Raw genomic sequence first — 22,040 nt, 5'->3', positions numbered from 1 at the left:
CCTGCATCCAGAGCAGATTATGTTCTCAAGCCCCTTTCCACCTGTCATCCCATTTGGCCCACACGATGGCCCAGAGTGAAAACCAGCATGGGAGAGAGGAGGTGATCAGCTCAAGGTCACCCAACCAAGGGCAGAGCCACCTGCCGCAGCAGTTCACACTGAACCTAAATGTCCTTCTAGCCATGGGGCATGTGCCTTTAGGGCAAAATCCCAGTGGTCTGAGTCCCCAGTCCGAGAAGGCACAGGAAGTCACGTCTTTACTAGGCGATACCCATGAGTCCAGTCATCTGGTCAGAACTTGTCCCCTCTGCCAGTCCCCGTCAACTATCTGGACATCCCCATGCTATCTGGACATCCACTCACCTTAGCTACCACTGCTCATCACGACCACTTTGCTCTGGACTTGGGCCCAGACCCTCCCTTCCGTTCCCACAGGGGAACTGTCCAGCAAGGCTTTCTTTGCTGGGTTTCTGGGGAGAGCATCGGAGGATCACCTGCTGGGCACTGAAGAGCAGGTATGAGATTATGAGGTGGGTCTACCTTTAGTGGTCACTGGCCCATCTAACACCTCACTGCTATGCCCTTTGTAGGGGGCAGCTCGTCTAACCCTCATGACCCCAACCCCACCCCCTCACAGAGTCTTAGCCTCTGTTCCTTCAGGCCAAAAGAAAGAAAGCAACCTTCCCTTCCTCAGTCCCCTGCCAAATCTTCACTTCTCACTGAGGACTGACCGTGTCCCAAGCTGATTTAAAATGAGAAGGACTCCTCCCTTCAGGAGAATGTCACAGTCAGTCCATAGGGCCTCCCTCAGAGACAACCTGTCCCAACCCATGGATCTGGACCGCGTGGTCTGGAATAACATCAGATGGGTCTGCAACCAAGTCACCAGGCAACTTCTACAGACCTGGCTAGGGGCTCCACCCTCGGTCCACCTCATTCTTGCCACATTTGACCTTGGCACTGACTTTGATGAGCCCAAACTTTGACAAAGGCATCCATGGACCTTGAAGAGGGACCAGGTAAGTGCCTCCCTTCATGCTGCAGGAAATGGTGGGGTTGGGATGGCAAAAGGGGCTGCAAGTGATGAGGATGAGGGGGTTGCGGGGTGGACTAATCTGATGTCCTCTCAAGACGTCCTGGAGCTCTGCTCAGTTCCCCAGAGTCCAGGCCTCTGACCCGCTCCATCTAGCCCAGGGGCAGGGCCAAGGGGAGGGGAGCCTTGTCTTGTTTCCCCAGTGCCTGGCACTGGAACCTTCAGATGAATTGAACTGACCCGAGTCCAAATTGGGATAAAATGAGCGAGAAGAGCCATCACTTCTTCCTGGAAAATCTTTAAAACAAGAGAAATGTGACATTGGGCAGATTTGGGGGGAACATCCACCAAATTCAATCAAGGTGACAAGAATGATCAAGAGCACGTGGTGTGAGGAGGAAGGACCAGAGGCCCATCTGCTCTGATGCTGCCAGGGTGACTGGTAGGCTGCGGGGGGCTGGTACCTGCAGAACAGCTGGGTAGATTCTCCTCATAAGCCAGATATTCCTGTCATTCCCCATCTCCTTGCCTCCCACCCAGCTAGCTGCAGGTCCTTTCCAGCCCCAGGAAAGGTGCTCTCTGGCTGCCTCCTCCACTTGGCTGCCTCTTGGCTTCTGGGACAGGCAGAGGGCTAGGTGCCTGGGCCCCCTGGGCCCCCTGGGCCGTGCAGGGAAGGCAGGGCCTACATCTGGCATCCATTCACTGCCATGCACCACAGGAAACAGCCCAGTCTGGACTGGGCCTTGGGACACATGCCACCAGCCGGGAGACTGAGCACCAACATGGACCACTGGGAGGCATCCCCGGGCCCCTTCACCAAGACCTCTCTGCTTCTACTGGCATCAAGGCCAAGGATGGCAGGAGGGAGCCCAGGGCTTGGCATCAGGCAGAACACCAGTGGAGGGGCCTAGAGGAGTCGTCCACCTCTCCACCCTCAGGTTCCCCTTCTGTAAGAGAGAAAGAGCAATAATACACAGTGCCTTCCTCAGAGGGGCTTGCAGAGCTCAGAGAGACGATGCGTGTGAAGCCCTGGGCGCAGGAACCTGAACAGAGCAGGTGCCCATTCACTGGTTGTTCTTTCTTTCTTTTTGTTTGACTGACCAGTGTGACATGTGGGGTCAAACCCATGACCCCTGCCTTGGGAGTGCAGAGTCTTAACTACTGAATCACCAGGGAAGTCCCGTCACGGGTTATTCTTTTTACTGGGAAGCCACTTTACCTCTCTGTCAAATGGGGGGTGGGGGGTGGGGGCTGTAAGGATTAAGTGTGACCACCAGGTGAAGGCCCGCAGGGCAGTGCCTGGAGCAGATTCCTCAGCAAACAGGATTCCCTTTCTCCCTCTGCCAGGGCTGGGCACGTGCAGGCTCGTGGTGAGACCCAGGAAATGGCTGTGGAACTGCTGGGTATGCCACCTCTCTGACCTGGTCTCTGGGTTGCTATTGTTCGAATCCCAAGCAGGAAATCCCCAGCCTGGCGGCCGGGGAACCGGCACTCTCCTTTTACAGATGAGGTCACAGAAGCCCAGAGAGAGGCAGGCACTTGTCCCACGTCCCACAACCAGGCTGGTTCCAAGGGGGCTGGGACATGGTTTTCTCCCTCTCTGCAGTGTCCACAAAACCCCCTTTCTGTCTGCTTTCAAACCTCTGTTCATCCTTGCCAATCCGAACTCATCTTTCAGCCCAGGAACAGGTGACCAGTTCCAGCAACACCCCCACTCTCCAACAGCAGAGACTGCCCTGCTGGGGGGTGAGGGGAGGGCCACGGCGGGGGCCGAGAATGCGGCTGCTCTGGCCCGGGGGCCTGGGCCGGGCTGCCGACAGAGGAGCCAGTGTGCCAAGACATTGGGGCTTTGTGAGCTCAGAGCAACGTGTGGGGACGTTGTTTGTGTTGACCTGAGATTATTTCAGGTTGATGGAGGGGCAGCGTCTTAGCGTCCAGGTGCCAGTTCTTTAGAGCCAGTTGCGGTCTTGAGGAGAGGGTGGCTGGGTTGCCCTAGCCTGGGGCAAGAAGGGGAAGGGGCTGCTTGAGCTGGTTCCTCTGGGGGTGGAAGGGAAGCCTACAGAGGAAGGGTGAGTGAGCCCCCAAGGGAGGGCACCAGGACAGAGGTAGGTGAAAGCAAGCACCCATGCAGCTTGGGGCCTGAGCAGAGGGGCCTGGACAGAGTGAGGATGGACAGAGGCAAGACAGGTGCATCCAGAGGTTGGGGCGGACCAGCTGGGAGGCTGGGCTCTACAAGAACCCAGCCATCAAAGGCTAGTTCACGAAGGAAGATCCAGGAGAATCTTAGGGGCCAGAAGGGCCTTGGGAGGCCTTGGGGGCTGGCCAGTGGGGTTGGGTGGGGTAGGCCAGACTCACAGCTGTCCAGATGTAGGTGAGAGATAACTCTGTTTACCAGGCACCCAGAAGGAGCAGGGCAGGGTGGGTGGAAGGGGCTCCCAGGGCCCATGGGGCGGGCAGATTAGGAGGCGGGGGCATGAGTCAGGGGTTTGGGAGCTGCCCCCGGGGCCTGGGAGCCGGGACCTATTGCCGGCTGGAGCAGGTGTGAGCTCATCTGGGTGCAGAGGCCACCGGCGGCTGCAGGAGCTCGCCGAGGGACCCCCAAGGCTTGTGAGCAGGTGAGCAGGGCGGGGTGGGGATGGGGTGGTCCTGAGGCGCCTGTCCTGAAGGTTTCTGCAGGTGCCCAACCTGAATCTGGGCCCAAGCGGGCATGGGCATTGGCCCTCCAGGGGTTGCTGGTGGTGGGGTGAGAATGTTATGATGTGTGTTGTTACCCCTCAGGGCACAGGCCCATTGGCACCTGCAGCTGGGAAGAGTGGGGCGGCAGGTGTTGGGGGGAAAAGGCTGGCACGTGGCAGCAGAGCTGTGTGAATATGTGTGTGGAGGGCCAAATCTGATTCCCCTCCAGGTGTGGGTCCTTGTCAGGCTCCTATTTACCAGCCCCTTGAATCACACAGGCTAAGGTCTCCCAGCCACTCAGTCCCCTTTCCTTCATGTATGGGGATCCCCAAGTCACTCTGTCTCCTGCCTAGGAGGAAAATTGTCAGCTGACACTGCTCATTTTGAAACATTTCCAGGGACTCTAGCCAAGGAGACCTGGTGCTGTCCCCATCTTCGGGGGTGTTAGGAGGGAAAAGAGGAGTCCCCCGTCACCTGAAGGTCTCCAAACACAGGTTAATTCCATGGGAACTGAAGGAAAATCAGAAGGGAATGAAGACAGCAAGTCTGCCTTTCATCTCTAGGAGCAGCGCTAATGATAGCAAACATTCAAAGAGAGCTCTTTATGTGCCAGGCACTACTCTTTTCTCATTTTAACTTTTTATTTTATATTGGGATATAGCTGATTAACAATATTGTGACAGCTTCAAGCGAACAGCAAAGGGACTCAGCCATACATACACATGTATCCATTTTCCTCCAAGTTCCCTTCCCATCCAGGCTGGCCAGGCACTATTCTGACTGGTTTATATGCATGAACTTTCTTAATGCTGCAACAGGTCTATGGGGTAAATAGCATTATGGTGGTGGGAGTTTAGTTGCTAGGTCGTGTCCTACTCTTGCAATCCCATGGACTGTAGCCTGCCAGGCTCCTCTGTCCATGGGACTCTCCAGGCAAGAATATTGGAGTGGGTTGCCATTTCCTTCTCCAGAGGATCTTCCTGACCCAAGAATCGAACCCGGGTCTCCTGCATTGCAGGCAGATTCTCTACCAACTGAGCTATGAGGTAGCATTATGATTACCCCCATTTTACAGATGAGAAAACTGAGGCACAGAGAGGTTGAGTTACCTCCCCAAGGTCACACAGTGAGTGGCAGGGCTAGGATTTGAACCCAGGCAGCCTGACTGCAGAACCCACACTCTTAGTCACTAATACTAAACCAGCTAATAGATATTTTATCTTCTGGGAGGCAACTCAACACCATGGTTAGAGTAGTATCTGGAGGAAGACAGGCCAGGGTTTAATGCTGCCTCTGCTATTTACCTGCTAGGGAACCAGGGCAGGTAAGCCTCTCTGAACCTCAGCTTTCTCATCTGTAAAGTGTGGCTAATGACACTGCCCACTTCACAGAGTGGTTTGTGGATCATCAGAGATAAGACAGCGCAGCTATGTATTGTGTCGGGGTGATTACACAAAGGTGGTGTCCTGTGCTTCCAGGGAGCCTTCCCCCTCATCTGGTCCGCTCCCCTCCCAGTCTCTTCCAGCTGTGTTCCACCTCCTGGGCCCCAGATGCCCTGCTCCCCTTTATCTGCCTGGCCCTGGCTGGTGGGCTGGCCAGGTGTTTGGTGTACTTCCAGACACAAGACAGCCATCGAGGTCCAGGCTCTTATCATTGCACGCAGAGCAAGGCCTGCAGCTGGGGGGTGGTTGGGCCTAGGGCAGGCAGCAATCTGGGTCATGGGTGCACCCTCTAAGGCCCCAGAAGAGCTCAAGGCACCTATGTTCTCCCCTCGTCTCTCTCACTGATGTCTCAGGACCCCAGCAGGAGGGCCTCTCTGCTCTCAGATGGGAAACTAAAACCACAGTGCCTGCCCGAGGAGGGCAGTGTTTAGCACCTCAGGGTCGACAAGGTAGAAGCGGCTAGAGATCTGAGGCCCAGGTGGCGACAAGACCAGAGAAGGAAGAGAGAGGTTAAAGATGGGAGAAGAGGAAGGAGAAGGGGACAGGAAAGGACAGAAGAGGGAGAGAAAAAAGGTGCATGAGGACTTCCCTGATAATCCAGTGGCTAAGACTCCGTGCTCCCAATGCAGGGGGCCCTGGTTTGATCCCTGGTCAGGGAACTAGAATTCACACGCTGCAACTAAGACCCAGTGCAGCCAAATAAATATTTTAAAAATAATAATAATAATAAAACATAATTAAAAAAAAGAAAAGGTTTTCTCTGCAATACCGGAGACCTCGAATGCCAAGTCCCCTGCAGTAGGGACACCCCATCCTCAGACTTTAGAATTCCCTGCATGGCCATCACTTGCCCTACAACCACCCCAAGGCAGGGACCCTTGCCTTCCTCAGTTTGGGTCAGGGGCTCGCTCACGCCCCTTCTCTAAGGACTGCAGGACTATCTATTCCTCAGAAACAGAGCTCTGGAGTGGGTAGCCAGTCCCTGTACGTTCTTTCTGTATATACTCCCTGTCCTGTTCCCTTCCACAGTGCCCAGCCTTCTCTGACATGGTCTTCTCTCTGCCTCTTGCCACCATTCCTAACACCTGGACTAGCCCTTCCCATCTCTCAGCCCTTCAAATCCCACCAGTGCTCTGGGGGCAAGCGCCAATATCCCCTCCTTCAGGGACACTCTGCCCCCCACCCCATCAGCAAGTCCTACTCTCCCTCCTGCCACAAACATCCTTGACAACCAGCACAGTCCACTCACTGCTTACGTTTGTTTGGGGCACGTGTTTTCTCTTGAACCTCTTCACCTGTCATGTGTTCCTGGCTGGTCTCCCCAGCCAGGGCTGTGAGCTTCCGGAGAGCTGAACAGTGTCTTGTTCATCTCAGCTTCCCAGGCTCTATGCCAGGTGTGGAGGGGCACGTTGTCAATCTGACTCAAATCCATGTCGCTACAACATGGTATGCAGCCCGCCGTGGGTGAAGGGGAGAAGGATGTCCCTCCACACCCAGTCTGGGCCATAGCAGGCACCCCTGTGTTCTCTTGGGCTGCTCCTCACATTCCTGGAGTGGGCGTCCTTCCTCTCCACTAGAGACACAACTGAGAAAACGGAGCTGCAGAACTCCATGGCCTCCTGGCTGGGTCCTAGTTATCCTGGCTTCCCAGCCCCAGAGCCCCAAGCCTGCAAGGGGGAGCCATTCTTCCACTCTTTCAACATGCTTTTTTTTTTCCAATTTTTATTATAGCTGCTTTTTTTTTTCCAATTTTTATTATAGTTGTTTTACCACATTGCATTAATTTCTGATTTACAGCAAAGTGAATCAGTTATACATATACATATAGCCTCTCTCTTTTGAATTCCCTTCCCATTTAGGTCACCTCAGATCATCGAGTAGAGTCCGCTGTACTATACAATAGGTTCTCAGTAGTTATCTATTCTATACACAGTAATCAACAGGTATTTATTGAGCGCCTACTACGTGGCAACAGTTCTGCTAAGAGTGGTGGATCTAGTGGGGATTGAGACGTGCAGGATCTCAGTGCTCATGTGGCCTCCCTTTTAGAGGCATCCTCAGATCATACATGGGCTTCCCTAGTGGCTTAGACAGTAAAGAATTCACCTGCAATGCAGGAGACCTGAGTCGGGAAGATCCCCTGGAGAAGGGACTGGCTACCCACTCTAGTCTTCTTGCCTAGAGAACTCTATGGACCGAGGAAACTGGTGGGCTACAGTCCATGGAGTCGCAAAGAGAATGACACAACTAAATGACTAATACTCACTCAGACCATACATACACAAATGAATCAAGAAACCAGAAAATGACAGACTGGGTTAGTGATTGTTAGGGTGGTCAGGAACGGAATCTGAAGAGCTGGCGTGTGGGCTGAGGGGTAGGAAGGGCTGAAGTCGGGGGAAGGACATCCAGGACATGGACAAAGCAGGTGCAACGGCCCTGGGGCAGGAAAGGGCTTGGCAAGCAGGCCAGTGGAATAGGTGGTGAGAGAGCAAGAGATGGAGTTCAAGATGGAGTAGGGGAGAGAAGCAAGGCCACATCATCCAGGGCCTGTGAGCCACTCCTAAGGATACCACAGCCCTGTGCCCAGCAGGAAACAGCCATTTCTGGGAGAAGACAGTGTTTTGTGGAGACTCTCAGCTAAGCTCCCTGAAAGAGGGACAGGTCATCTCTTGAAGTTAGCTGATTCCTGGGGAGGGGCAGGAAAGGAAGTCAGGTGAGGACTGGTGGATGGAGGAAGGATTTTATTTGAAGAACAACCCCCATCCTCCCAAACACCCTTAGGTTGATGCCAGCCAAGTTTCATCTTGCCTGCACTGTACTGTCTGCGTCCCTTGCACACCTGCCCTCACCCCTGCAAACCCAGCTCCTCCCCTCAGCCCCCCACTTACACTTCTTTCCTCTAACCGTCCCCCCGCACCCCCCTCCCCCGTCTCCTAACACTCGGGATCCCACTTCGATCAAATACAGCCCCCTGGGGAGACGAAGGGGCGACCCCAGGTTGTCCCGTGCCTTACCCAGCCTGTACCATCCCCCCGACCCACCACAGGAACTCCGAGCCCGGGTTATGCTGGGGGCTCAGATCACCACAGACAATTGAACAATCAGGACAGCACCATGGGGGATCCAGAGGTGAGTCTTTGGTGGTGTCTGCAGGGTTCCCACCTGGGGGCTCTGGGAACCCAGCCCTGGACTCCCACCTTCAGAGCCTCCCGCAGCCCAGCCCTGATGGCAGCTTCTCACAGGAGTATGAAGATAAACTGGAGGAGATCCTAGACCTAGAGGAATATGAAGACCATGAAGCCATCACGATCACAGTGGAAGAGCCAGAAGGTGGCACAATACAGGAGGAGGAGGCAGAAGGTGAGCCCATCTCCCGCCCTCTTGTTGGGATGAGCTACTGAACCCCATCATTGACAGGTGGGGAGCTTGTCTTTGCCTTCTTCCCCCTCTCCACCGGCCCAGCCCCAGGGCCAGTTCTCCCGCAATCCTGGCTGATTGAAGGATAAACAGTTTTGTTTGAAATGATCACAGGAGGTGACTGGGGGCAGTGGGGGGGCAGGACCAGTCACCCATTACTGTGCCCCGTAGATTTGTGAGCAGGCAGTCAGCCCTGTCTGGAACGAGGACATGAGCCCCCATGCCATTTGTACCCATTCATCTTCTGGGACAAGGTGCTGGGCCTGTTCTGAGAACATTGTTCTGTTTGGAAGTCCAGAAGTCCTGAGAAATGGGGGGCTACGGGGACCCTCAGGGCAGAGAGACATGAGGAAACCTTCCTGGGCTTGTCCAAGGTCTTGGTTGGGGAGCCCTGGGAGGGGACCTGTTTACTGTCAACTGGACTTAAGTGCTGGCAATTGATATAGGAGATAAGAGGCCCCTCTGGGAAATGAGGGCTGGGGGGGTGTGGGGGCCAATATAAAGGCAGCCCCCACCCTGGCTCCCAGAGCTCTGCTTGGAGGTGGTGAGAAGCTGCTGGGCCAGTGAGATTGTTGAGACAGGTGGGAAAAAAGAAGGGAATCTGGTCCCAGAAGGTAGCAGGAGAGGGAAGGGAACTGCTGTTTAGGACTCCCCAACCCCCTTGGAGATGACCCTCCTGTCAGCGCGGGGGGGATGAGCCCCAGGGGTCTTCCACAGGGCTCAGATGGCGAGTGACAGAGCCAGTCTGGGCCAGGAGCAGGCAGGGTCCCAGCCAGGGGCAACGAGAAGGAGAGAGGCGTCATCCTGTGTGGTCTCCGCATCTCGTGGGGATGGGGCAGGAGGGTCTTGGGGGGATTGTCTGGGGGCATTGCTAACTGGCTTTGGGGTTTTCAGCTCGGGTCACCCAGCCGACAGACACAGACTACCACACCACATCTAAATACCCAGAAACCCACAAGGTGAGCACCCCAGCGTCCCCCAACCTTCTTTCCTGTGCTGCCCTTGGGACCAATCATTCTACCAGGGGAGGGGAGGGACGGAGGGAGAGCTACAGCTTTGGGATGGGGAGACTCCACAAACAGAGAAGGAACGGGCATCCTGGGAAATAAGTAGAAGAGGACATCTCCCGGTGAAGGGGGAGACCTGGGCCTCCTTGCACTCATGGGGAGCTCCCTGGACAGAGGTAAACTGATTGTTGGAGGTCTGAGCCCCCAGGTCCGCTGGCCTGGGCTGGGCTGTCAGGTGCCCCCTGGAGAAGCACAGAATTACATGCATGCTCTCCTCAACCCAGATTTCCCTCCCCAGGCCCCCCATGTCATTGCTGGGCACCAGCCTGTGTAGCCAGTTAGGAAATTGGGTCTGCCCTCAGCTAGGCCCCTGGGAGTGGGCCCCTCCTCATGGAAACCCAAGGGCATGCTGAGCCCATGCAGAAACATTAGAGGCAAGAGACAGACCCAGTGACTCCCAAGGCTTTCCTCTCCTCTCCCATGCCCACTCTAGCACCCCTTTTGAGTATCTTCAAATGCCTCTGAAATGGGGGAGGGGCCTGGTCAGGAAGTTGGGGGACAGAAGCAGAGGTGGGGGACCCTCAAGCATCTCCCCACATGTCACATCTCACTCTACACCCCCAGGTTGTAGCCCCTGATGGTCCCCTCTGAGCTCAGGCTCGATCCTGAGTGCCCCAGGACCCTGGGCCTCTGACAGACACCCCTCAGGGCCTGCGAAGTGCCCACCGTACTCTGGGCTGCCAATCCCCCCTACAGCCCTGCCCTGAGCCTGAGGGACTAATTCAAGCCTGTGGGGCCACAGGTGTACGTGGAACTGCGGGAACTGGTGATGGATGAAAAGAACCAAGAGACACAATGGATGGAAACAGCACGCTGGGTGGGGCTGGAGGAGAACCTGGGCAAAGATGGGATCTGGGGCCGCCCCCACCTGCCTTACCTCAACTTCTGGAGCCTCTTGGAGCTGCAGAAAGCCTTCACCAAGGGTAGGTGAACCCTCTGCAGCCCTGCATGTAAAGCCTGCTGGGGGGAGGGGGCGGGGGCAGGGCCAGCCAGCTCACCCCTCCACTGCCTGCAGGTACTGTCCTTCTGGATCTGCCGGTGAAATCCCTGGCTGAGGTGGCCGACCAGCTGCTGGACAGGTTTATCTTCGAGGGGCAGATCCAGCCAGACGACCGAGACAATCTGCTCCGGGTCCTGCTGCTGAAACACAGGTGCCCCTGCCTGCTGGGCCCTGGACCCCATGCCCACAGGGCCTACCTCCCCAGCCCGCCTGCCCCAAGCTCTCCCCGGGAGCCCCTCCCCACCAGGCTGGGTCGCACTTTTCTTTCACCATGGCTCCTGCCTCCGACACCTCTCAGGCAGTGACCATATCTCCATGCTTAATTTTGGGGGCCACTGGTCCCCAGGAGGACAGACTCTCAAAGTCCCTCCCTCCATCCATTCTTCTGGCTCTACCTAGTCAGTCCAGACTGAAGCCACTCGCTTACAACCACAATGTCCTTCGGAGGAGGCTGATTCTCCTTCCACCCCCGGGCCTCTCTAGTCTGGCCGCTGGCGAGTTCCAGTTTCCACTCTGCAAACAGCCCGGCCTGAGCAGCCTTCTCAGCCCATGTCCCCTGTGTGTCCTGCAGCCACGCCAGCGACATGGAGGCCCTGGGGGGTGTGAAGCCTGTGGTCGTGACACAGTCTGGGGATGCTTCAGAGGCTCTGCTCCCACAGCATCCATCCCTGGAGACAGAGCTCTTCTGTGGACAGGTGAGGCTGTGCCGAGGCCGTGTGAGGAGAGCCGGAAGGCCCTCAACCTGAACGTGGTTCTAAAGGAGAGCGGGTGGGGGATCGGGGGTGGGACGCTCGGGTGTCCAGGGCCCGCAGTGGCCGAGGACTCCCCTCACCACCTCCTCCCAACAGGGAGAGGGTAGCACCGGAGGGCACGCATCTGAAATTCTGGGAAAGAGTCCCCAGGACTGGGAGGCCACCCTGATGCTAGTGGGTAAGTGGCCAGTGGGCCCCTTCCCTCATCCCTGCACACTCCCTGCTTCCGCCTCCTGCCCTGGCACAGCCCCTCCGTAAGCCTGGACCCCACCAGCACTGCTCGCGCCCTGCCCCCGCGCCCCCCACCTCCCCCACAGGCCTCAGCACCTCACTTCGTCCACCCACCAGGCCGTGCCAGCTTCCTGAAGCGACCGGTGCTGGGCTTCGTGAGGCTAAAGGAGCCGATGGAGCCGGAGCCAAAGCCAGAGGGGTCGGAGGAGCCGGCAGTGCCTGTGCGCTTCCTCATTGTGTTGCTGGGACCCGAGAGCCCCAACCTCGACTACACCCAGCTGGGCCGAGCTGCCGCCACCCTCATGTCGGAGAGGGTGAGGAGGGGCCGGCGAGGGCCGGGGGAGCCGGGGGCCCTGGGTGGCAGGGGAGGCCCAGCTTACTTTAACGTCACGAGTCTGGCCTGTTCAGTTGGATCTATCCTGTCTGGCCATGGGGATCCAGGCCCGTGTTCTGGCCTAGCCCTGCCTGATCAGGCCTGGTTTAGCCTGGCCCACTGTGTCTTGGTTCTACCTGGTTAGGTCTGGTCTGGTCTGCTCTTGTTCCATCTGGTCTGCTACAAGCCACTTGGTTCACTTTAGTTCTTTCTGCTTTCCCCACTCAGGGCCCTGTCTGCCCTTTCTCAGTAGAGGGTGGATGGATGGAGGGACAGGGCAGGAAAAGCAGATCCTAGCTGGCAGGAGCTGGGTGAAAGGATTCTGATCCCCAGTCCCCAGAAGCTTTGGCTGTGGCCTCCTGGGTCCTTTTATCCAGCAGGTCCTAGTGATTCTGATCTTCTCTCCTGCCCCCAGGTGTTCTGGAATGAGGCATACCTGGCCCAGAGCAAGGAGACGCTGGTCCAATCCCTGGAGGGCTTCCTTGACTGCAGTCTGGTGCTGCCTCCCTTGGATGCCCCCTCTGAGAAGGCCCTGCTCAGTCTGGTGCCTGTGCAGAAAGAGCTGCTGAGAAGGCGCTACCTGCCCAGCCCTGCCAAGCCCGACCCCAGTTTCTTCAAGGACCTAGGTACCTGCCCTGCCCTGCCCAGCCCAAGTTTTTTTGAGCCCCCAGACCCCCAGCACGGCCCTGTGAGCCCCTGGCTCCCCCTCCCTGTCCTCATCCCTCCCAGCCTCCCGGATGACCCCATTCCCATCAGGCATGTCCTCCTCGATTCCCCTCTCCCCTCACCTCCCCCTTCAATACTCTGTGACCATGGTCCTGCCCTCCACTACAGATGTGAGGAAAGGTCCAGGGGACACCCCAGAAGACCCTCTGCAGCGGACAGGCAAGCTCTTCGGGGGACTGGTGCGTGACATCCGGCGCCGCTACCCCCACTACCTGAGTGACATCACAGATGCCTTGAGCCCCCAGGTCCTGTCTGCCATCATCTTCATCTACTTCGCCGCCCTGACCCCCGCCATCACCTTCGGCGGCCTCCTGGGTCAGTGCCTCCATGTGTCCCACTAACCCTCACCTCTGACCCTCTGGCCTACGTATCAGCCCCGATTTTGCCCCAATCTGACACTCTGGGCCCCTACATCAGCTTACCTGTGAAATGATCTTGACCTTGACCACACCTCCTCCCGCAGGAGATAAGACCCAGAACATGATGGGAGTGTCGGAACTGCTCCTCTCCACTGCATTGCAGGGCATCATCTTCTCCCTGCTGGGGGCTCAGCCCCTGCTCGTGTTGGGCTTCTCGGGACCCCTGCTTGTGTTTGAGGAAGCCTTCTACTCGGTAACTCTATTCTGGCCCCACTGTGACCCTGTAACTGGCCCCCGGCCCCACCTGCTTAATGCATGGTGCCTGGGCCCATGTATCTGACCCCAGCTCCCTCTGACCACCCTACAGTTCTGCCAGACTAACAACCTGGAGTACATTGTGGGCCGTGTGTGGATTGGCTTCTGGCTCATCCTGCTGGTGGTGCTGGTGGTGGCCTTCGAGGGCAGCTTTCTGGTGCGCTTCATCTCCCGCTACACCCAGGAGATTTTCTCCTTCCTCATCTCCCTCATCTTCATCTATGAGACCTTCTACAAGCTGGTCACGGTGAGGGCTGCAGGAGTGTTAGAGGCGTGCGCATCCATGTGTGTGTGTCTGTGTGTGTATGTGTGACTATGCACAAGCTATGTGTCTGTGGGTGTCATTGCACTAGTGTCTGTTTGGCATTTATGTGGCCATGTTTTCACGGAATGTGACTGTGACCACATACATGTTGACACCAGCTGTCTGTGGGCTGGTATTCTCACCATGACTGTGCATGAGAGGGCCCTTCTGTGTGCAAAGGCCCATGTGTATAATCACATACAGTGACTAATGGGCTTCCCTGGTGGCTCAGATGGTGAAGAATTTGCCTGCAATGCAGGAGACTCAGGTTTGATTCCTGGGTTCGGAAGATCCCCTGGAGAAGGGAATGGCAACCCACTCCAGTATTCTTACCTAGAGAATTCCATGGACAGAGGAGCCTGGTGGGTTACAGTCCATGGGATCACAAAGAGTTGGCTGCGACTTAGCACTTTCACTTTCATGTGTGTGAGACTGAATGTGGGAATGAGTAGGCATGGCATGGTAGCAGAGGTCCTGGAGGCTCTGAAGCCCCAACCTGCCGCTCCCTCTCCTGCTGTTGCCCTTAAGAACCACAGGGCCTGCAGAGCATGTGCCCTGCCTCCTCATCTCTGTTACCTTGAACTATGCCTACCTCTGGGTCTGCATTTTATATGGAGGAAGGGTGAATACTATATCTACCCCTGATTCTGCTGGTTGATGGGTATTTCTGTTTCAAAGTCTTTGGAACCCAAGTCTCTTTGGAAACTTCCTTGGCACTTGTTTCCTGCCCTCCAGCCTTCTCATGGCTCCCAGGCCCTGCATGCATGTACACACACACACACACACACACACACACAGACTCATTTCCTCCATGGTCTGCCCCACCCAAGCCTAGCTTGGTCCTCAGTCCTGAAAACCAAGATGTGGAATCCCATTGCCTCTCTGTTTACACGACAATTGAGGAATAAGATAGGTAGATGCATGATGGATTGGTGAATGGATGCTGAATAGAGAGATAAATGGTGAATACAGAGATGCATGAATGGATGATGGATAGATAAATGATGGTTGGAGGATGGCTGGATGGGAAGGAACAGGATGCCTTGGTTTTCTGCTGCAGATCTTCCAGGAACATCCACTGCAGAAGAACTATCAACACGATGTGCTGACAACACCGAAACCCCAGGCCGCCCTGCCCAACACAGCCCTCCTCTCTCTCGTGCTCATGGCTGGCACCTTCTTCCTCGCCATGATGCTGCGCAAGTTCAAGAACAGCTCCTACTTCCCTGGCAAGGTCAGCACACCCTCCCCACCTGTCCTTGCCTTTATTGCCCCATCCAACTCCAAGGCCTCAGCTTTCCCAGTGCCATCATTTCCCCTTCTTACCCTAGATTCCCATTTCTAATTCCAAGCTCCGCTGGCCCCCTCATCACTTAGGATTTTACCCTTGAGACAATTCCTTTCTCAGCACATCCAGGCTGAGGACCCAAGTCGGGAGCCAAGGATAGTTCTTCGAAGGGGGTGGAAAAGCTGTGGGGCTGGGGTGCGGCGGCGCCAGGGGGACAAGAAAAGAGGCAGGTATGTAGAGGCGCAGGACAGGTTATCAGATGTTGATGGACCCCCTGAGAAGAGTGGGCACCTCCTGGTGAAGATGGGGCAGGAATGGGGCCACGTGGAAGGTGGGAGGTGGGAAGCCACTGGGCACTGACCGCCGGCCCCTCCACCTGCCCTCAGCTGCGACGGATCATTGGGGACTTCGGGGTTCCTATCTCTATCCTGATCATGGTCATGGTGGATGCCCTCGTCCAAGACACCTACACCCAGGTGACCCTCTCTCCCCACCCCACCACCTTATTTCATTCCCCCAGCATGCCCCTTCCCCTAAACTGCCTTCCCACACTGGAAGCCAGCTAGAACTACCCCTCCCCCATCCCTGCCTCCCCTGGGAGCCCCGTGTTCTTCCGACAGCCCCTCAGGACCCCTCTGGCTGCAGCAAGGGCCTGGGTCAGGTGGCCTCCTTTTACTCCTTAATCCAGGGCGATAGGAAAGAATCTGCTTTGGAGCCCAGGCTGTCCTGAGTATGAGTCTCAGTTTTGCCACCAAATAGCTGGGTGATGCAGAGCCAGCTGCATAACTTCTCTGATCCTGTTTGCTCATCCATAAAGTAGGGAATGAGAAAATGTATATACAGGGCCTAGTGCAGTTATGGAGTACAAAGTAGATGCTCAATATAAGTAAGTTCCCGAGTGCCCAGGACCCTGGCTCCTTCGGTCCCCACCTTTCCCCATCCTCCTGCCCCCGAGTGTTCTCACCAGCATTCTCCTCCCACAGAAACTCAGTGTACCTGAAGGCCTCGCTGTATCTAACCCCGCGGAGCGAGACTGGCTTATCCACCCACTAGGCATACGTGTCGAATTTCCCATCTGGATGATGTTTGCCTCTGCACTGCCTGCCCTGCTGGTCTTTATCCTCATCTTCCTAGAGTCCCAGATCACCACGTAAGAGCCAGGGTGGGATGGGGCCTGGGAGGCTCCGAGGCAGAGAAAGGGACAAGCTCCCAGCAGGCAAGGGACTAAGCGCTCAGAGGAATGACGGGCGGGCAGGGGCTGGTCCAGATTGTGTGGGACCTGACATGACATTATTTGAGGGGTGCTTTTTAAGAAAAAGAATATAAAATGAAAACTGTAAAATTAGGTGCTAGATCTTGGAAAGGGCCTGTACCGGTGAGGTTCTCTGAAGTGTACGCTTCTTCAGTTTCCGAGTAGAACTGCTGCTGGGTGTTCTAGGCAATGATGAAGACATTTCTGCTCTTAGAGTCTCTACTGTCAAGATGGGGTGGGAGTTGAGGGGTGGAGCATGGAACTCCAAGGGAGAAGGGCAAAGAAGGACCTACTAAAGTAGAGGGACCCAAGCCTGGGGAAGAAAAGAGGGGTGAAGGGGGGTTGGGGTGAAGGGGAGCCCTGCTTACTCCTGACCTTCTGCACCCCCAGGCTGATCATCAGCAAACCGGAGCGCAAGATGGTCAAGGGCTCTGGCTTCCACCTGGACCTGCTGCTGATCATGGGCATGGGTGGGGTGGCCGCCATCTTCGGGATGCCCTGGCTCAGCGCCACCACTGTGCGCTCTGTCACCCACGCCAATGCCCTCACTGTCATGAGCAAGGACAGCACTCCAGGGGCTGCATCCCAGATTCAGGGAGTCAAGGAGCAGCGGATCAGTGGACTTCTGGTTGCTGTGCTCGTGGGTGAGTGAAGACTGGCCACACTCTCCAAACTTTCCACCACCCGCTGGCTCTGCCCCTTAGCATCCAGTGTCCCTCCAGCCCTGGCCCTGCAGCTAGGTCTCCCCAAACACCCACTGCCCACATCTCCCCAGCATCAGTTATTCACATGAGGGAATTCTGGAGGAAGTACCCCAGGCACTGAGATGATGGGCATCTGTGCAGGGCACATGGGGGGACCACTTGCTGGAACCTTCTCTAGACAAGACCCTGTAGTCAGAACTTCTCCAACAGTTCAGTGAACTGTGATTCCAGCCCTGACTGACTGCTGACCCGGCATCCCATCTCATCTCTGGGCCTCAAGTTTCCCTGCCTGCACCATGAGAGGGTTCATTAGATGCCCAAGGTCTCTCCCTCTGTGACTGATACAAACAGCAGGGCTCCTGGAGCAGGGGATGGGTGAGGTGAAGACAAGAGGCTCAGGGATCTGAGCTCTGGATCAGCCCAGAGTCCAACAGGCTCCGTGTGTGGGCAGCGCCACGGTCACTGTTGGAGAGGCCAGGGAAGCTTCCTGAAAGAGGCAAAGTTTATGTTAGCCGGAGGAGAGCTGGGATTTGGCTAGGCGGAGGGTGATGGAGGCATTCTGGACTGGGGTAAGAGGAAAGGTGGGCTTCTCTGACCTCTGTGACTCCCTCGATTAAAGGCGTAGGCTATGACATCAGGCAGGCAGGAGTGTGTAGCCTTAGGTAAGTTGCTTCACCTCTCTGTGTCTGTTTCCTCACCTGTAAAATGGGGATAACATCTATCAAGAGGATCCAGGGACTTCCCTGGCCATTCAGTGATTAGGACTTGGCACTCTCATGGCTGTGGGCTCAGGCTCAAGTCCCTGGTAGAGGAACTGAGATCTTACAAGCCATGTGGCATGGCCAAAAAAAAAGAGGATCTACAGAAGGAGTTCTATATAGTCCCTGTGATTTCGTTCCTCAGCCCCTGCTGGTGTCTATCCTTGATCCTTGGGGGCTAAGACTGCGTGATTCTCCCCGCAGGTGTATCCATCCTCATGGGACCCATCCTCCGCCACATCCCCCTGGCGGTGCTCTTCGGCATCTTCCTCTACATGGGGGTCACATCCCTCAGTGGCATCCAGTTGTTTGACCGCATCCTGCTTTTGTTGAAGCCACGCAAGCACTACCCAGACGTGCCCTACGCCATGAGGGTATGCGGCTGTCTCAGATGCCCAGGTTGGGGTGGGGTGGGGGGTCTGGGTGCCCAGGCCGGGCAGGCGATGACCCCAGCCTCTGCCCACAGGTGAAAACCTGGCGCATGCACATGTTCACGATCATCCAGATTGTCTGCCTGGTGATACTGTGGGTAGTAAGGAGCATCAAACAAATCTCGCTGGCCCTCCCCTTTATCCTCATCCTCACGGTGCCCCTACGCCGCTTCCTGCTACCACTCATCTTCCGGGACATGGAACTCAAGTTTGTGAGTCTCTGCTCCCACCCCCATCCCCCTCACCCATTTCCTCTGACCAGAGGGCACCACTCCAGGGCAGGGGGCAGAAAGGGGTCATCTGTGGCGCTGGGAGAATGTGGTGGGGAGGGGCCTGGGAACTAGGGAAGGCAGAAGAGGGCCATGATCAATGTCTGGGTATCCAGGCCTGCCTCCTCATCCCGGCCCCGCCACGTCTTGGTGGGTGACCTGGAGCAAGTGGTCTTGTTGCTCTGTACCTCAGGCGTCCTCACCTGGAAAGAGGAGAACAGTGACAGGGCTAGTGAGAGGGCTAAGAGGCTCATGGGATGTGTTGCTTATGAATTGTCCTGACCACTGAGCGGCTAGCCCTTGGTCTTCCAAACCATCTGTCTAGTCACTGCTCCAACAGAATGCTTCCACGACGAGACACAGGTCACTGCGGCACTGCCCACATGAAGGGGTCTCCTGCCTGCCTTCTGGAGGCCCTCCCCCACCAGGGACCAGATTCCCAGGCGTTCCTAACCCTGAGGAAACCCCTCATCTAGACCATCCCTAGGGGACGAAAGGACAGGACGGGAGACTTGACCCAGGTTCAGAGAGAGACAGGCTCTGCTGACTCCAGAAGTGCCTCCGTGCAGTGGGGAGGGCTCACGTGGCCCCTCAGCCGCTCACCCTCTGTCCTTCCTTCTTCCCACAGCTGGATGCTGACGACGTCAAACCGATCTTAGATGAGCAGAATGGTCAGGATGAATATGATGAGGTGGTCATGCCTGTATGAGGGGAGAGCCCGGGCCCTAGAGCCCCCTCCACCATTTCACTTCCCCGTTCTCCCAGGAAAAGCAGAAGTTCCTGGGCACCCCATGGACTCCCAGTTGCCCACTGGGCAGCAGTGGAGGTCCCGAGGACATGGGTGGGGGAAGGAAGGGGTGTCTAGGAAGCTTTGCATGAAGGGTAGACTGGCTTTTCCGGATGGAAATGACCAGTGGGGCCCAAAGTAGGGGATTCACTGAGCAGTCCCTCCTGGGCCACACTGCTACCTGAGGGTCCCGGCCTGAAAGACTGAAATCTTAGTCCTACCTCCTCAAGGCACAGACAGGGGCAGTAACAAGGTGGGAGTTGGTGCGGGGGTGAGGATTCAAATTCCTGCTTGCTATATGACCTTGGGAAAGTCCCTGGATCTCTCCAGCCTCTGCTTCCTTATCTGTAAAATGGGTATATTGATAATCCTACCCACATTACAGGATGGTTTCTGAGGACCATAGATAAATGTGAAAAAAGGGCTCTGTAAAATCTGAACAGACTATTAGACAATAGTCATCACCCTTCAAGCCTGCCCAAGGTTACCCAGCTCCTGAGCCATGCAGCTGGAATTTGACCTCTGAGGCCAGAGTCTACTCCAGTTACCCGCCTTTCCAGGCTTAGAGATGTGCCTGCTGGTCCCTCTCTTCCCCTTCTCTGCTCATACTGGGACCCTCTTCCTCCGGGCAGAGGAGGTATCCTGGTAATGGCAAGGATCAGGTGAGGACAAAGTTAGGGCTGAGACTCAGGACTCCTAAGTGCTTGCTCTCTCTCCCATGCTCTCATTCATTCACTCATTCATTCATTCCACAAACATGTACCAAAGGCCCTGGACCCTGTGGCCACAGAGGTGACTGAGACAAGACCTTGCCCTGGGGTTGGGGGTGGGGGGCAGTGTACAGTCTTTTTGATTTGGAGGGGGGTGGGGGGATGATGGGAAGATAGGGAGGAGATGGGTAGGGGGACAGAGGGAGGTTTGTAATTTATACCTTGTATATTCTCAGAGCTTTCATTGTACTTCACCTACGCACATGCACACGCATATACGCATACCCTGATTGTCCTCAACTCCACTTAAACCAAATCTTGGGGAGAATCCCAATTCGACCAACTGGGGTAGGAGACAGTGGTGGCTGCAAAATATGGGCAAAATCTATTTTTTTTTTTTTTACAAAAGAAAAATGTAAAGAGAGTTGAAAGAACTGGAAGCAGTGAGAGATGGTTGAAACTGGGGATCGGGGTGTGACAGAAAAGAAAGGAGGCTGAGAGAGGACTCTCGGGTACCTCTTGAAGGCTGATAGCTGCTTCCCACCACTTCACTGTTCTATGCCTCAATTTTCTCATCTGTAAAATGGGGATGATAATGGTACCCACTTTGTAGGATCACAATCAGGATTAAAGGAGACAGTGCCTGTAAAGTGGTTGCTTAGCACAGACCCCTAAGCAGGAGTTCGGCAGAGTTAGCCACTGATCTTGTTATTCTGAATGGGATGTCCCTGTCCCCACCTTTTGCTCCTTGATCACTGCCAAGTGGAAAAAGTCACTCTGCTAACATCCTTCCCCTTGAAGGTGGGAAATAGGTTTTACTAATAAATACATATATGGTAGAGTGAGGGCTGTGCTGGAATTCCCCTCCCAAAGTTGGGGGGGGGGGGTCCCAGGAGTCTGGGCTGGATTAGTCAGACAAGGAATGTATGGTGTGGAGCTGGGGCAGGGCTGTGGCCCTGGGAGGAGGGTGGAGTTGGGGGGGGGGCGGGGCAGGGAGGGGGGGCGAGTTGGGCTAGGCTGGGGGAGGGGGAGAGGCAGGGCTGGTGGGGAGGGCCAGCACCCAGTGAGGGAGTGGGAGAGCAAAGGAAGACAAGTTTATGCCCCGATAGCCCGCCTCTGCAAAATAAGCAAGACCCATGGAGCTGGGGAGAGGGGCTTTCCAGGGGCCTTGCCCCCTGCCCCTTGCACAGTGAACCCCACGTCCCTTTAGGCCAGTTACCTCCTAGCTGGGACTCATCAGGCTGGACAGAACCTCTAAGGGAAATTGCCAGAGGACTTCCCTGGTGGCTAAGACTCCTTGCTCCCAATACCGGGGATCCAGTTTGATCCCTGGTCAGAGAACTAGATCCCACATGTCACAACTGAGACCCAGAGCATCCAAATAAATAAAAAGAAAAAGAAAAGAAAAAAAAATTGCCAGAGAGAAAACGCAATTTGCCATGGGTCACAGAAGAACAGCATCTCTTGACCACCTTCTCACCAGCCCCCCCACTGTGATCCCCTTGGAGGCCCTGTCCCCTCCCCTCCCCCAGCCACTTCCAGCAATTCCAGGGGGCTGCTGGGTCAGGGGTTGCCCATCCCCAGAGAGGAAGATGCCAGGACATAATCCCTCCCCACCCCCACCCCCGCAGCCCTCCAACCTTCCCAAGAGAGGTCAGCACAGGGTTGGGCCGCCTGGCTTCCTTCCCCGGATCTATATTTACATGCTGCCTATCCCCAGCTGACCCCTCCCAGGCTGGCCAGGGCAGACGCCAAAGGGAGAGAGAGCTGCCGTGACCCCAGGGATAGTGATCACAGGTACTCCCCTCCAACACACAGCAGCTTCAGGTCCCACAGGCCTGCCCAGTCCCTGGGGCTGGCCAGAGACCCACCCCCACACCCACCCCCTCAGCGTGAAGACCACAGAAATCAATCAGGATCCAACTTCCTGCCTGGCCTGAGACCTCACCCCCCACCCACCCCCTACATTTCCTGCCCTCTCTCCTCACAGATGCCCTGCCCCCATGCCTGCACTTCCTCTCAGGAAAACTACCTCAACGTGAATTAACTGCCATAATGAGGTCTACTGTGTGAACACAAAATAACCTAACCCTCACCCACTCCTGGTAAGGGAATAATGCCACAGAATCCAGAAGATTTATAC

General features: G+C 55.9%; 1 protein-coding gene across 2 annotated transcripts; it reads left to right on the top strand.

The window, feature by feature from the left end:
• Positions 1–3,546: 3,546 nt before the first annotated feature.
• Positions 3,547–20,736, top strand: SLC4A1 (solute carrier family 4 member 1 (Diego blood group)). Of its 2 annotated transcripts, XM_043904815.1 has the most exons (20): positions 3,547–3,648; positions 8,201–8,283; positions 8,397–8,514; positions 9,466–9,530; positions 10,381–10,561; positions 10,654–10,789; positions 11,210–11,333; positions 11,487–11,568; positions 11,739–11,935; positions 12,410–12,620; positions 12,829–13,035; positions 13,184–13,332; positions 13,447–13,641; positions 14,759–14,932; positions 15,373–15,462; positions 15,970–16,136; positions 16,629–16,882; positions 17,905–18,074; positions 18,167–18,343; positions 19,029–20,736. In XM_043904815.1, exons 2-20 carry the CDS (start codon positions 8,269–8,271, stop codon positions 19,107–19,109), a joined length of 2,793 nt encoding a protein of 930 aa, XP_043760750.1. In that variant the 5' UTR covers positions 3,547–3,648; positions 8,201–8,268; the 3' UTR covers positions 19,110–20,736. The 2 variants fall into 2 exon arrangements, with proteins under 2 accessions (XP_043760750.1, XP_043760751.1); XM_043904816.1 differs by lacking the exons at positions 3,547–3,648; positions 8,201–8,283; positions 8,397–8,514 and adding an exon at positions 9,080–9,152.
• Positions 20,737–22,040: the final 1,304 nt, after the last annotated feature.

The sequence above is a fragment of the Cervus elaphus genome, chromosome 5, assembly GCF_910594005.1.
Source record: "Cervus elaphus chromosome 5, mCerEla1.1, whole genome shotgun sequence".
Lineage (NCBI taxonomy): Eukaryota > Metazoa > Chordata > Mammalia > Artiodactyla > Cervidae > Cervus > Cervus elaphus.
This window is presented reverse-complemented; position numbering and strand designations above follow the sequence as displayed.